This window comes from Nelumbo lutea, chromosome 1, assembly GCF_056320005.1.
Source record: "Nelumbo lutea isolate HS-2025 chromosome 1, American lotus-T2T, whole genome shotgun sequence".
NCBI classification, from domain to species: domain Eukaryota; kingdom Viridiplantae; phylum Streptophyta; class Magnoliopsida; order Proteales; family Nelumbonaceae; genus Nelumbo; species Nelumbo lutea.
The window spans coordinates 45,367,597-45,383,326 of record NC_142684.1 but is presented as its reverse complement, the minus strand read 5'-3'; the positions used below and the strand labels follow the sequence as shown (position 1 = coordinate 45,383,326).

Below are 15,730 nucleotides of genomic sequence, written 5' to 3'. Positions count from 1 at the left end.
AACTTACACACATGTTTAGTAATCAAAACATCCCTTAATGGGGTTTCAATAGATAACTCAATCTTATAATGGACAAATATCCAACCATTTGTTGTAGCATTTGATAATCCCAAAAGTATTCTTAAGATTGGTTTGGTCATAACATTAATTTGGGGTATTTGACCTCCATTAAAACCCCAACATTGCCAGCATAACTTTTAACATCCTTTTATCAATAGGAACCATTGGGTTGTTAGCTCTAACATCTTATAGCATGGGAGGTTTTAGGAACATTTGATAACTTCTTTGAGTGTGGAGGTGTAGTGACCTATTTCATCAATTGTCACAAAATTTTCAACTACTCATTGATTCACTTTAGCAAAGTAAACTAAATTGTAATCTAGGGTCAACTAAGGAAGCAATAATAAAATACAATTTATCAAATAAATCATCCAAAATTATCCTAACTTCTGCCTTTCACCGGAAACCTAAGCAATTCTCTAATAATCATAACCTAAACTTTGATACCATTAAATTATGCACACCTTGGACATAAGTCAAGAACATAAAAGCATCATAACTTCTTTGAGTGTGGAGGTGTAGTGACCTATTTCATCAATTGTCACAAAATTTTCAACTACTCATTGATTCACTTTAGCAAAGTAAACTAAATTGTAATCTAGGGTCAACTAAGGAAGCAATAATAAAATACAATTTATCAAATAAATCATCCAAAATTATCCTAACTTCTGCCTTTCACCGGAAACCTAAGCAATTCTCTAATAATCATAACCTAAACTTTGATACCACTAAATTATGCACACCTTGGGCATAAGTCAAGAACATAAAAGCGTCATATGCTTATAGAACATGCGAATCTAACATGTTTATAACCATAGTAAAGATCTTCAAGAATAAATTTTAATACCTGAAAATAAAAGTTCTCCAGATCCATTGAATTGTTTTTATATCAAAATATACTAAAACCTCAAGTTAACATAATGAGCTCAAAATCTATATGAAACCAATAATAAATTCAAAAGAAATTTCCATTGACACCAATAATCAAATAACTAACTAGTGAAGTCTAATCCTTATACCATGGTGAAAATTTTAATGAAGGAAAGGTGTAAGCATTGGAAAATGGCTCACTTGGGCTAGATTTGAAGTCGCCACCCATCAACTAAGGAAATGGTGGTGATAGGACCTTCAGGAATGACATAAAAAATCATTTTCATTTTTAGTGACTCCAAGGCCCGAGGCACTAACTAAACCAGTCCGGGTAAGACTTGGATAGGTGAGGGAAGTGGTTAGGCACCCCTCTCCCGGGTCTGATAGGTGGAGCCCACATGGGATTTCAAACAAATACAATTATAAAAGTGAGATTACTTAATCAAGCAGAACCTATATACTAATATCATAAAAACAAAACAGAATAACAAATCAACACAAAGAAAGATCCTTCCTAAATATTTTATTTTATTTTTATTACTTTTTTGTCTTCTTTTTTTTACTCTATTTCCTTTTTCTAATTTTATCTCCTTTTTATATTATGTTTTATTTTATTTATATTTTCTCTTTTTATTTTTGGAGCCATTTTTTATTTTTTATTTTATACCTTATTTCATTTTATTTTATTAATTATCTATTTTATTATTTTTTAGGAGATCCTATTTCTCTATTTATTTCTTTACTATTAATTGAACTTATTCTCTTTGTTGCTACTTCTACCAACTTCTTTTTTCTATATTTTTTATCCATCCCTCTTATGATTATACCTCTCCTTACAATCTTTTTTTTTTTTTTTGAATCACTCCTTTACCTCCTCTAGTTCTGATTTACAAACCTACTAGAATACTATTGCCTTGCTCTCATCCCGACTAAGAAAATAAAACAAAGGAAAGCATAAACTAAACTATTCGACAACTATGAAACATGATTAATATCAGCCCTATACATAGTAGAACAAAATGGGAAGCATTTTATTAGCAAGCCCAAAAAAAGAAAATATGGTATTTCATTTTCAAAAATAAAATCAAATGGAAGCAAACTTAACAAGGAACTAACAAATGATCTAGATGCATCAGTTTAGTAAAGAAATGACGATCACTGAGATTGAGTAGGAATATATGGTTTATAAGAGCTGGTTCAGTGGAGCTTCATCACTAACTCCTTCGACTTTCACTCCCTCCCTCAGATCGTAATCAATCTAAATACAAGAGAAATAGAAAATGACTGCAACAAGGCTAACTACATGGAGATGATGAGGCGTATCTGACGATGTCTAGGCCTGAAATCGATAAGTGAACAGAGCAACTAGGATAGTGACCAGAACTTACGATCAGTAGTTCGGTGAGAAGAAATGGCACTTTAGGTGTGGACTTCGTCTGAACCGAGAGAAGAGATCCCTGGGTGATATCTCCTATCACCGGCTTACTCCACTCAAATGGTGAGCAAAATCAGAGAACAAAGCTCATGTAATCGGTTGAGTAATATGAAGGGTGATTTGAACCTATATATTAGAGTTTTTGTTTGTCTTTTTAGGGGTGTCATTGGAAAACAAAAAGTTGTATGATTACACTTTAAGAGATAAGAGATAAGAGGAAACAAACAACAATTTTTCTCTTAAAATTAAAAGATTCCTCTTAAGAGATAAGAGTTAAGAGGAAACTGACATGCCCTCAATGTATAATGGATTATCAAATTAAGTCCCTTGAAATAATTAAAAATTTATCAAAACAATTTCAAACTACAATTGTCCAAAATTTTGCTTATACTCAACAGTTTCATAACCAAAATAGTAGTCTCCCTGACCTAATAAGGTCGGGGAGTCAAAGTTGCCAATAGGGACAAGGAAAATTGTCATCTCTAATGAAGGCATGTATGATTCAGGTTGGTTAATGAGTAATGGCTCAACCTTAACCCAACCCAAACTTAAATTGGGTTCTTAGTTTCTTATTAGTAAAATATAAAAACCTCCCCTGATTTTTTTCACAATCATAAAACCTCCCCTATGTTTTGGTTAAAACAAAAATCTCCCCTATACTTTCAATATATTGACAATCACTTCCCACCATTTGGCCAATAATGGAGACAAGGAAGTTACGAAATTGCCCCTAGTACATGTTAGAGTAATATTCAAAATAAGTATTCCATATTTACCCTTCTAGACTTCAATTGACTGGAACCAAGGTTCAAAGTATCGACACATGCCTGTATGAGTGTTTTTTTTTTTTATGTTTTTTTTTTCAAGACTGGTTCAGAGGGGTTGGTTTAAGTCCCGACTACCATCCGAACCATAGTCTAACCTGATACAACCCATGGAGGGACATATCAGGAAGCCATCGGCATGACATGTATTGACCGATACATGCCGATGTGTGTAGATACTTTGAACCTTGGCTGAAACAACTCAAAAACCACCAAGAACTCACCCACCAACATCTGTCTTCATTTTGTTGTGCTTCATTGCCACCAAAATGTAGATCAATGTTCAACTTATAAAAGAGGGGATCCATTTATCGTGCATCACTTTGCAACTAGCACCACCACAACCCATGATAACTCTACCATTTCTCACGCAGGCCAAGACAAATACTAGCAGCACCGGTCACCATTCTCTTTGTGTTGGTTGATTAACTTCAATGCACCATCAACAATCTTACTTGCCAGATTTCTCCTATTGCTCATTGACTATACCTTATTCGATCAGCTATTCAACTCTTTGTGTTATTCCCATCACACAAGGGGACCCAAACACATTTGATCCAATATTTGAAGAGGATTTAACAGACCTGCAATTTCTTTATTTCCACATACACAATATGCAAGTATACTCCACATTGTTGTTTTACATCTCGGATTGCAAAGATACCACAATTGCAACGAAGTACTACAGGAAAAATCCCACAACACAACATCAACCACCATCAGAAAAATCCTAAACAGGTGGGTCATATGAATGGATGATCTTGATAACATCATCTTTCACCATCATTTGAAAATTCAAACGATACCAAGCTAATTAGCTCCTTGTTCAATTTTGATGATTCGGGAAAAATCCATCACATTCAATGGTATATCTAAAACTGGTTTCCATGATTTTTGTTGGCATGCACATACATCTCAACGTGCATAGGGAATATCTCTAGTGTTTATCATTGTGAGATATTTTCAATGCACAGTCGGGATGTGCTGTGGGGCGCATCCCCCCTTGGGCACGAATGTGAATTCCCTACTTGCTTTAAATCAGAATTGTTCAGCCCAAGGGGAGTTCAGATCTGTGCTCCACAATGCCCACAACACATTCCGACTTTAATGGGAACATTTCTGTCTCCCCATGATGGCGCCCCCTTGTGGGGCGCAGATGTGAACTCCCCAACGGGTGGGATTCAGTCAGTGTTGAAATGTTCGACTTCTACAGGAGACTGGAGGTTTTTTACTATTGTCAGGGGAAGTTAAGTTTTTATATTTTATCCTAATTTTAATCCTAATTTGAACTTCAACCCAACCCATTGGGTTCGGTTCGGTTCAACCCGGCTCAAATTGCAACCATTACCAAAAGAAAGAACCGGTAACAGGAAATCCAATCGACCAATGTCCCAACAAGGGTGAAAGGGGAATTCCACAAAAAAGTTTCATTCTTAAATCCCAAACCGGGGTTTAAGAGTTAAGACAAACTGGGGTTAGGTCATTTCGCCCTCTGGCCTCTTCTTTATATACGTCCCCTCCCCACCACCGCACGTACTACTTACTCCATTATAGTTTTCAATTTTCACTCTCGAGTCTCGTCTATCGCGTCGCTTCTCCGAGGACAGAAAGGCAAAAGGTGCCTTTTTTTCCTTTCAAGATCAAGATGGAACGACGATCCGGTAAAGCGGTCGCTAGGGTTAGGGTTTGACAACCGGAAGGTGATCGGAAGAGGGGCCTCGAAATAAGCCCTAGTGTATAGCCCTCGATTTGCAGATATCATGGCTCGCCAGGAGAACTCATTTGCCCTATTGGGGGATGAGGAGGGTGACGATGTCAATGCTCTCCTTGCCAACGTCGCCGCCAAGGTTGCTGCTTCGCCGCCGGCAGAGAAGAAGCAGCCTCAACAGAAGGCGCAGCAGGCTTCGTCAGCTCCTGCTGCTAAGTTCCCTTCGAAGCCTCTTCCGCCTGCCGAATCTGGTGAGTGTTCTTTGTTCTTTGTTTAAATCTATCCATTTTTTTTTTCTGATTGGTTAGGGTTATTGGTTGTTCTTGGGTGTCCAAATTCTTCAATTTACTTTATCTTTCATGTTGTTTCTTTCTTTTTCTTTTCTTTTCTTTTCTTATTTTTAAATCATACTTTTCTTGGTGTTTCTTCCAGTGAGAGCAGAGAGAGGCAGGGGAGGAAGAGGCGGCCGAGGTGGTCGTGGGCTAGGAAGGGGTGGCTCGGGTGGGAGCGAAGCCGGGCAGTACGGGAATGGCCGTGCCAATGGTTACCAACGGAACTATGGTGGGGAATCTGATGGGAATGCTGCTGATGATGGCTGGCGTGGCGGGCGTGGCGGTGGTCGTGGCAGGGGAAGAGGCGGAGGGCGTGGCCGAGGAAGAGGGTTTAATGAAGATCGTGGTTTTGGAAATGAAGGTCAGGCTGGTGCCAATGAAACCCAGGGTCAGACTGGCGGTGATGGTTGGGAAGAGGGGACTGAATCTCAGGGAAAAACTTATGGAAATGAGAATCGTCATTTTAGAAATGACAATAGGGCGTTCAGGAATGAAAATCGGAATGGGAATGACGAAAGAAGGGCTTATGGTGCTGGAAATCGTGGCTTCAGGGGTGGAGAGGGCCGGTTTGGTGATCGTGACGGGGCAAGGTATGGTAGGGATACTCCGAATGGTTCAGAGAAGGTGGAACTTGGTGATGGGAAAGAGCAACCTGGAAACAATACTGATAACAACAACGGCGGAGATGAATGGTATATCTCATTTTATGTTTGAAAGTCCTCTTTTCTTTAACTATTTTGCACTTTATGTCATGCTTGAAACTTTAGTTGTTTTCTTCTTTACTTGTACACTTCTTTTTGTTGTTCGATTTTGTGTTTTCTTGTTGTTTGATTCTTACAGGTGTTATACATTTTTCTAACTGTAGTCTATATGATTGATGTCATTAAATTGACTAATTAGAGTGCATAAAGTCGTTCTCTCTTATTAGGCTTATAAAAAAAGTCGTTCTCTTATTAGGCTTATAAAAAAAGTCATTCTCTTATTAGGTAGCATCACAATTTCCCATTATTGCAAATTTTATGGTCTTTGAAATTTACAGAAGTAGTTTTTGAATGCTATATGAACTGACCAAGTTTACACAACCAAACTATATTATGCTAAATGGAAGAAGATACGTTAACAGTGCCAACATATTTCTTCTTTCTTTTTCAACGTTTTGATGCCACTAATGAAGACCTCATTGGTTGCTTTAATGAGCAGCATAGCCTTTACCCGGGGGAGATCAATCCCTATGGATTATTCTTTTTACATCTCTCTCTCTCTCTCACTCCCTCTAGGTTTCTTCTTCTTTAGTATCTTGTCTGTAGGGGTCCAACATGAGTGGGCCTGGGTTGAGCATTTGTTAAATTTTGAAGGGGTCCAGTCCTTGTGGGAGAAATTCTACAAATTGGGTACTTGATTTGCACCTTGCTTGTTTGCAGTCTTTTTCCTTTTGTTAATTTTCTCATTGAAATAGGTGCTTAGCACGGTGCATAGCTATGGTTTATTGTCATCAGAGGTTGAAATCAACTTATTTTCTTGGGCTGGAAGCTATATTTGTTTGTCCAATTTTGAATTTGAATTTGATGTTGGTAAGGGTGATTCAATTTCAATTTGATTATAATTGTATTGAATGTGGACCCCACCCCACATCTATTATAGGGTTTGACTATGATACTGGAAAAACTTGTAATCAATCAATTGGTATCGTACAAATGGTAACCAATCAGGTGCTATTTATTAGAATTTATGGGGGTTATGATTCATCAAAGTTCTGGTCTCTTGTCTTTTCTGGCAGCATAAACTTTCCTATATATAATTTAAAACGTATCTATAGTAAAATTGGCTTGAATGTTGATTTTTTACAATAAAAGCTATCACAATGATTAGGTTGCTGGGAAGGGTTGCCTCTGATTGGGTGCTCATCCTACTGGATTTTGCTCAAGTGTCTGCATAAGATTTGGGGTTTAATTTTTTGGACTGTTATTGAGATCTAAGAATGTAATCTGGAAAGTTTTTTGTAATGGTTTGTGGTGTAATCTCTACACTAGGCTGTAAGATTTGATGTTTTATTTTCATTTAATTTTTCTGCTATTAACAAAAAAAGTTATTTTTAATTCATTTTATTCTTTACATGCAATTATCAACTAATCAAAGTCTTTTTTTAGTTCATTTTGATCATTTTTAGTTCAACTTATTAATGATATTCAATGTGCAATTGCTATCTGAGTTCAATGTAAATCCAGTATAAATTCCACAGGTAAGATCAGAATGTGATTGCTAAAAAATCAAATTTGGGTATAGGTATATCTGATTTGATCAAATGTTTGCAGCCCTACTTTTCCATCAATCATCTGATCTGTCTTTATATTTCTGACCTATCTTGTTATGTGTCAAATTTTCTTTGTATATACTAATAGGGGACATTCTGGCTTATCTTATTGCTAAAAGAGATGGATTTTTTTTTTCTGTTTATTTCATTTTGATTCTCTATTCTATCAATGTTTTTTATGCTGCTTTAATGCTGTTAGTTTACTTGGACCTATTTTTTTGGACAGGGATGTTCCTGTGACTACTGAATTACCAAAGGACATGGAATCTGAACAGGAAAAGGTTGAACAAGGCACAAACCAGGATGCTTCTGACAAAAAGCCGGAAGAAGAGGATAAGGTCAGTTTACAGGTTGCTGCACAGCATTCAAGTCTTCAACCCTTAATGATCTGAGACAACTAAAATGCTTTTTTTTTTCTTTTTTTTTGTTCAATAATTATCTTACAGGAAATGACCCTTGAAGAATATGAGAAAGTACTTTATGAAAAGAGGAAGTCTCTGGAAGCATTTAAATCTGAGGAAAGAAAAGTTACCCTTGACAAAGACTTTGAGTTGATGCAACTTATTGAGAAAAAGAAGGAGGACACCCTTTACGTTAAGCTGGTGAGTATACCATAAACCACTAGTTGTCTTTTATTTGTGTGCTTAGTCTTCCATTTTCCAATTCCATTTTGTTTGTTTACTGTTGTTATCAGTAAAGTCAAGTCATCCAGGCAATGTTAGGTGTTTTGGACTGGCAAGTCAAGTCAATGCCTAGGCAACAACTGTGTTGCTGCTGATAAAAAAACAACAAGGTGTTGTTTGGGCAACCGAAATAAATAAGTGTGAATACAAATTTTACAATGTATAGATGTCACCATTATTAACATCATCTATGCCTATCCTAATTATATTGGATTGGCTACAATGTTTTAAAAGCTTAAGGTGCAAGGTGAAGAGCATACCTTTCTGAGGCAAGGTGCAAAGTTCTTAAAAATTTCATAAACAAGCAAAAAAGCAAAAACAAAGCAAGAATAGTATTAATTGAAAAAATGCTAATGTTAGTTTTAAACTAAATGGTACAAAAAGTTATTAGCTCAAATTAAAACAAATAAGCATAACATATAAAACATATTCAAATGAAGATGCAAAAATAAATTCAAGCATAACAAGCAAAACATATTCAAGCACTCAACATTTCAATTGTGTGGAACTTTTATTCTCTTTATTTCTTTTTTTTTGTTAAATTTCAATTTCTTTATTTCTTCCACAATCACATTACTTCAAACAGCTGATGTGATGTTAAGCATCTTGCGTTCCTAATCCTATGAGCCACCTTTGTACCAAGCCCCTTGAAGCAATATGTCTATGCTAGGATCTTAAATTCTGAATCCACATGTAAAAATTGTTTTTTTAGTTTTAATTATAGTTTATCTCTTTAAAAATATCTTCTATTAGGAATGAATGATCACCATTAGAATAAAGGGTGGTTTTCGAAGACCCTGGCCTGACCACAGTGCTTCAAAAAGTGCAAAAAGGCGTAAAACTTAACTGAGGCATGCCCCTGAACTGAAGCACAAAGTGCACCAGCACCAGGAGTGCCATATCGCTACATGAATCCTGTTTCACCATTCTGTTCTGTTTAGTGCAATATCATTAGATGTTAATTATACATAATTGTTATATGGTTACACGTAAATTATAATCCATTAAGCTACAAAATTAAATTGGAAGATGATTTAATTGCAACTTGCAACTGATTTTCATAAACAAATAACAGGATTCTTGAATGGGCTCTCTGGCTTAACATATTAATAACCATGGTTTTTACCCAACATATGTTGCTTGCAGTGTCAATATATTAAGGGGGCATACAGCTTGCAAGACAGTTGAATTATGATAAATTGGTCATTGAAGAGGGTACTCTAAGTTGGTAGTTGTCCTGGTTTTATAGGGATGAAAATCAAAAGATTCAAATGACTTACCAGCAATGACTCTTAAAATTCAATGAAAAGAGCAGTTAATGGGATGACAAATACTCTAGCCAAGCAACGGGTTGATAGGGTTCAATTGTAATTTGATGTGCCTTGGGAGAGGCTGCACCTTTCACTTCTTCTTAGTCCCCTTGTAATAGTTTCTCTTTATAGTTACTTTTAATAAAATTTAAAGTTAATAATTTTATATAGAAGGGGGCAAATTACTTAGTGTTAAGTTGTCACCTGGATGATCTCAATGCCTAGGCAAAACTTTGACTACACTCATTAAAAAGTAGTGATCATATTACCACTAGGATGGAAATGAGAAGCATAATGTATATCTATATATTAAAACAAGGTTGTTCACACTGGCACCGTTCTTTTTGCTGTTAGATGTGGTTTGCATACCACCAATGGTAGACTGTGAAGGTTGCATGAAATTCATCTCCAAAAATAACACAATATCAGGCGTAGGTGGGAATTGGGAAAGGAAGCAAGAGAAACACAAATGGAGAACTGCATGGGATTGGGCGAGCCCATTCTCATGGAACCAGTGATCAATTGTCTCAAAAGCCAAACTTTTTGAGTAATTAATGTATGCATAAGATACAAGGGTCTCTGTAAAGGTGAAGACAACAAAAGCAGTCTCTGGAAATGAATGCAGAATGGCAGTGTAGACATCTTACGAGGGAGACAATCAACCTAAAGAAAAATAGCTGTTGCTGTTCAATGGACTTACAGAGATGCCAATGGTTTGGCAGATGGGTTAGCAAGACAAGGGGTTAAATGAGGGAATTTGTTCTGGGGAATGGATCACTTCTTGATGTACTGTATATGCGATTAGAAAAGTTTAGGACTTCAGGGTATTGCCATCCTAACCTCTGGGATGGCTGTTTCCTTTCTTTATCTCTCTAATAATGTAAATTTCTGTTATTCATAAGAAAAACACAAACTATCAATCATCCTTAACATAAGCACTAGGGTGGTTTTAGTAAGTTCAATATATTGGCCAGTAAGGGTTGGATTTAGCCTAATACTGTAACCTACCCATACTCATACAGATTGTAAAATCCCCAAACTTGCCCCCCACAAATCAGTTTTTTCAGACGAAAAAAGCCCTGTCAAGGAGGGTACTGTTGATTAGGGTGGAAATTTTCATCTCTAGAAAATATAATGTTAAGGGAAAACTTTGGCATCCCACTTCAAGGGTGCTGAGTTCATAAAGTGGGAAGAATGCCAATTCACACGTGGGTATATCTATAATTAGGAGTGTCTTAGAGTTGGCACCATGAAAAAAGTACTAGCCATTTTCCTATCAACTTAGATGATTGCAGGTTTTTTGGTTGCATAGAATTCGGTTGTACATTTGGGCAAAGAAGATGAAGTAATCAGACATTCCTTACCCATTTTACGATCCTTGTAAAATACAATGTTGCCAGCACTTAATACTGTATTTGCTACAGTACCAAATTTGTAACTCATAATTAACAGTTTCTAGAAAACTGGACTGGACTGACTGGTTGAATGTGACCTGGCGCCCTAACCAGTTTGGCCATATCCCACTAACCAGACTTGCTGAAAATCAGCTGAAAACTGGCTGATCAGCTGGTTGAGCCAGAAAACCGTTGAATCTGTCTCGGTTTCATGAACCCACCCGGTCCATATATAAGTGAAATTTTAAAATGTTGTTGACAAGATTTGAACTCAAGGTTTTTTATTTTCACAAATTACTTAATTACCACTAATCCACTTCTTTACCTATGCTAATTAATGACTATTTATTATACATATTACATTATTATTCATATATTTTAAAGAAAATGTAAGTTAAAAGGTTTGAATCCTAGTCATTTATTTTAAAAATTAAGAAGTTTACCATCAATCCATCATATTTAAGTAGATCAGAAGGTGTAAAATATATTATATATAGTATTTACATGACCCGTGGTATACATATCTATATTGCCACTCTATTATGGTTCAACCTCTGGTTTGACCTGTGAACCTCTCCCTTCTCCGGTTCTATACCTGGTCCGGTTTTCTGAACATCGATAATTAGTTTGGCCTTTATGTGCTTTAACCAAAATGGTTCTTTCAGCCTAGTTTAAAGTTTAAACACAATAGCGAAATTTTATATTATTATTCTTATTATTATCATTTTCAAAATTATTTTTTATTATTTTGAAAACAATAAAAATTTACAAAAAGTAACTAATAAAAATAATATTTTTAATAAAGATTTAAAACAATTTAAATTAATTCAAATTAAAAAAAATATAAAAAATGTATTAACTTTTATTAATAATTCTTGGATTGGAACTGGATGGGCTTGACCCATTTAGAAATGTCAAAAGGGATTTCCTGTAACGATGCATTGCACAGGGTAGCAATATGCAACTCAGCCAATGGCTGTCACCACATTCTTGAACTAAAAAACAAACCGAAATGTATTTACAATGCAATCCCTATTAAAACATCTTTTGCTGTCCCAACATGCGGTAAAGCTCCTGCCACACTGTTAGAAATCAACCCTAGGGATTGATTTGAACAAGTTCATAAAAGGCCATTGTCCAATGTTTGTACCAACTATCTGGTGTATTGGGAGGTTCATACTAGCCCTTAATAGCTTAGCCTTTCGGATCAGATATCCTAATACCAAGGGCATTTAACATTTGAAGAGAACCATGATATATAAGAGGGGATTATGGCATTTGGATGTTCATATTTGTACCATATTTGTTGCCTAGGCAAATATGCCTCCAAATTAATTTGATACCTAGTTGGTCTCAGTATGCCTAGGCAATACATTGACTACACCGTTTGTTATTTATATTGCAAATTTACAATGTCCATGAATGTTTAAGGTGCTTTTCTCTTGTACTTTTCAGAAAGCTGAGAAGGACAAACTTAAGAAGAAGGATAGCCTTGACAAGGAGGAGAAAGTTCGTAAGGTAGTTGATGTTTACTTATTTTCTTGATTTCTGGCATGAATTCTCAAACTGATGTGCTTCTTTGTATAATTTATTGTTTACCTTTCTTGGTTATGTGAAGATTTGTGCTTCGGAAGTGTTTTATGTACATGGCAAAGTTTTATGCTTCCTTTGCCATATGATTTCCAATATGCCTTTTCTGTGCCTGTTTTTAGATTCCTGGCATCTTGTTCATGTTTCCTCATATTTTGTCTGCCTCATTATTTGCACTTCTTGCAAATCATATTTAATGTGTTATCTGAATGCATTTCATACTTAGGGTAGTTAATAAACCAATAGCTTGTTTCATAGTTGTTTTTTGATCAGCATGCTTTTTCATGGGTGCTACTACAAAAAATAAGCTGAAAGCAGCAGTGATGACACGATTTCACAAAACTGTTTATGAAAAATAATGAATAAATTCAAGTTTTTAGCAGTTGATTAACCCCCTCCCCCTGGTTTGAACAATTAAGTAGTGTGGAAGTGATACTCTATTGGGTAAAATAAGGTGCTAGTTCTTTAGCTGATGCCTTGCCAAACAAGGGGTGGGGATGGATTATGGATATACTCTTCCGGGCTCAATTGTAAGGAAAAGGTAGAGTTTTATTTTGGGGGGAGAAGTGATTGGCTTTATCTCTCTTCACTCAAGTTTATAATTCTTCGTAAATGAAATTCACAGTTATTGGTTAAAAAGCATATACTCCTTTTAGCATTTCCCGAAGAAAAGTTAAAGAATGCTTAATTAATATGCTTCTATTTTTGTGCCATGTATGGATAGTGGTGAACATATACGAGTAACAGCTGAGGTTGTTGTTTTCCCCCCAACCCTGACTCCTTAAAAGGGCTTAATTAATGTGTACTGTCAAGAACCAAAATCAGATATAGTATGTGCAGTTGTTGAGTTAGATTTCTGGAGCAGTGTTATATTGGATATTATCCAAGTTTCTTTTAAAATAGTGCTTATTTTTACCACATTCGGTTCTTATGGTAGATATTCTTACATCCAGTGTTTTTATGGAGTTTTAGAGCTTTCTTTAGGTGTTCATGTTCTCAAAATGTGAAATGTGCTTTTATTTCAGTGCAAATATACACAGATAGTGTGTAAAAGGATGACTATATTCACTAGAATCTTGTTTTTTTACACTTATGTTCAATTTATTTAGAATATCATAAAAATAATAAATGGAGAAATACAATAAGTTAAACTCCCCAAGGTTGCCCCAAAAACAAAATATACCACCTCCTGATGGTTAACTTTGAAGGGCAGGTTCCTATTACAACTCAACTCCTTCTCTGTGGCTACAACATTTTGTAGGACATTTATCTATCAAAAAAAAAAAACAATTTGTAGAACATTTGCTATTTCGCAGATGCCAGTAGACCAATTTCCATTCTGCATCCACCCATTGATCACCTATCAGTCTTCTTTACCACGTATTCAGTGAGTTAGTTTATACTTGCGTTTGATCGTCCTCTTGAGCGTTTATGTAGTTGTTAAAAGCAGTCCGGATGAGCTGGAGACAAAAAACATACACACCCGGCTGAACTACCTATCACAGTTGAAGCCCCATCTGAGACCCAGCTGTATTAAATACTGGCGTGTCCAACCGTGATAAGTAATTCAGCCGGGTGTATATGTTTTTGTCTCCAGCTAATCCGCCAGGTTACATAGTGTTGGTAATAAATATTAGGGCATATCCAGTTTTGCTAAACAGTAAACTACTCACCACTTTACTGAAGACGCTATGAGTGAACAATTTTCTAGCAACCTTAATCTTCTGTCTCTAAAATTATATCTTACGAGATTGAAGGGTTGCTTGTATTTTATATTGGTGACTGTCAAACAGGGAAAAAGAGATGAAAAGAAATGAAGAAGGCTTTACTTTGCATTGTATTATCTTGTTCTGTTTTGCAGTCGCTGAGCATAAACGAATTCCTGAAGCCGGCGGAAGGTGAGAGGTATGCACGAGGAGGACGTGGTGGACGAGGTCGTGGACGTGGGGAGCGTGGTGGATTCAGGGGAGGATTTTCAGGGCAGCCAGGTAGCAACGCTGCTCCTGCACCTTGCATCGAGGACCCTGGTCAGTTTCCTCTTTTGGGGGGAGCTGTCAAGGCTTGATTTTTGTTAGGATATAATGTTAGTTTTTTCCTCTTTTTTCGTCTTTCCCCCCTTAAAGTACTAGTTTTGCCTTTTTGGTCTCAGTGGATCAGATTCTCTTGCCTCTTAGTTTTTTTCTAGCTAAGATCTTGGACATATTTCAGTGAGATCTAATATTATCTTATCATTATTGTCGATTATCATATTAGATCTGTCTGTCTGTTTGTCTGAGTTTCAGTTACTCTTATTAACAATTTTAGTACAAACCTGTTTCTTTAAGAGTTTCTTTAAGAGAAGTGTCGACTAGGCGTTAGTTTGTTTCGGATACGTTCATTCTCTTGCTGTTTTTGTTAGCTATGATTTGTGGGCTATTGATGTTACCCTTTGGGTAGAAAATTTCAAATTCCCCTTCTTGTTTGGTAAGATCCTTTGCTGGTTTTAGGGAGACTTGGGATATAATCCTGCCTGCGCCAGACTTTCTATACTTATTTTTTTTTTCTGAAAAACATTTTTTTTTTGTATTTAGTTAGTAGTTTTGTTTTGTTTTGTTGCTAAAATGGTTTCTTGCAATCATATAAAATTGAATGGAGGTATTTTTTCCCGTACTTATTCACACGGACTGTTTTTTCTTGATTCAAAAAGCTCATTTTGAGCTTATTTACCAAACAAATTTTAACCGACTCTTGGCTTCTCCAATATGAAAAGCATAAAATCCCCCTCGGAGAAACTTCCAAGTGCGGCCTAAGCTCTTTTAGTAATACGAAACTATGAAAACAAATGAACATAGTCTCCTCATCACTCTCAAAAGGGAGAACCACACTGCTGAAAAGTTTCAATGACCTAAATCGTCATTTAGTGGCGGAGCCTTTTTTATGGAAAGCTAAAAGTAATTCTATCCTTTGAATACTGATGACTTTCTCTCGTTGAAGCCTATCAAGGGAGTATTCATGGGTTTGATGTTTTCTTGTAGATGCAGTTTGTTGAATGTGTCATTGAACAATATATTTGTCGATATGCCTGAGTCGATCAGGACGTGCTTCATTTCAAAATCATTGATTTTTATTTTTGTGACAAGCACGTCATCGTGGGGGTACTGGATTCCGTGCGCATCATCTTCGGTGAAGAATAGGGGTTCTTTTAACCTTGGCCACTTCTGGGGGTTTTGCTCA

At 36.2% G+C, this 15,730-nt stretch overlaps 1 protein-coding gene across 1 annotated transcript; it reads left to right on the top strand.

Annotated features, from left to right (window-relative positions):
* The first annotated feature begins 4,650 nt into the window (after positions 1-4,650).
* LOC148874491 (uncharacterized) lies at positions 4,651-14,840 on the top strand. The gene is made up of 6 exons (XM_088960537.1): positions 4,651-5,148; positions 5,330-5,921; positions 7,767-7,878; positions 7,987-8,142; positions 12,383-12,445; positions 14,379-14,840. Exons 1-6 carry the CDS (start codon positions 4,950-4,952, stop codon positions 14,580-14,582), a joined length of 1,326 nt encoding a protein of 441 aa, XP_088816663.1. The 5' UTR covers positions 4,651-4,949; the 3' UTR covers positions 14,583-14,840.
* Positions 14,841-15,730: the final 890 nt, after the last annotated feature.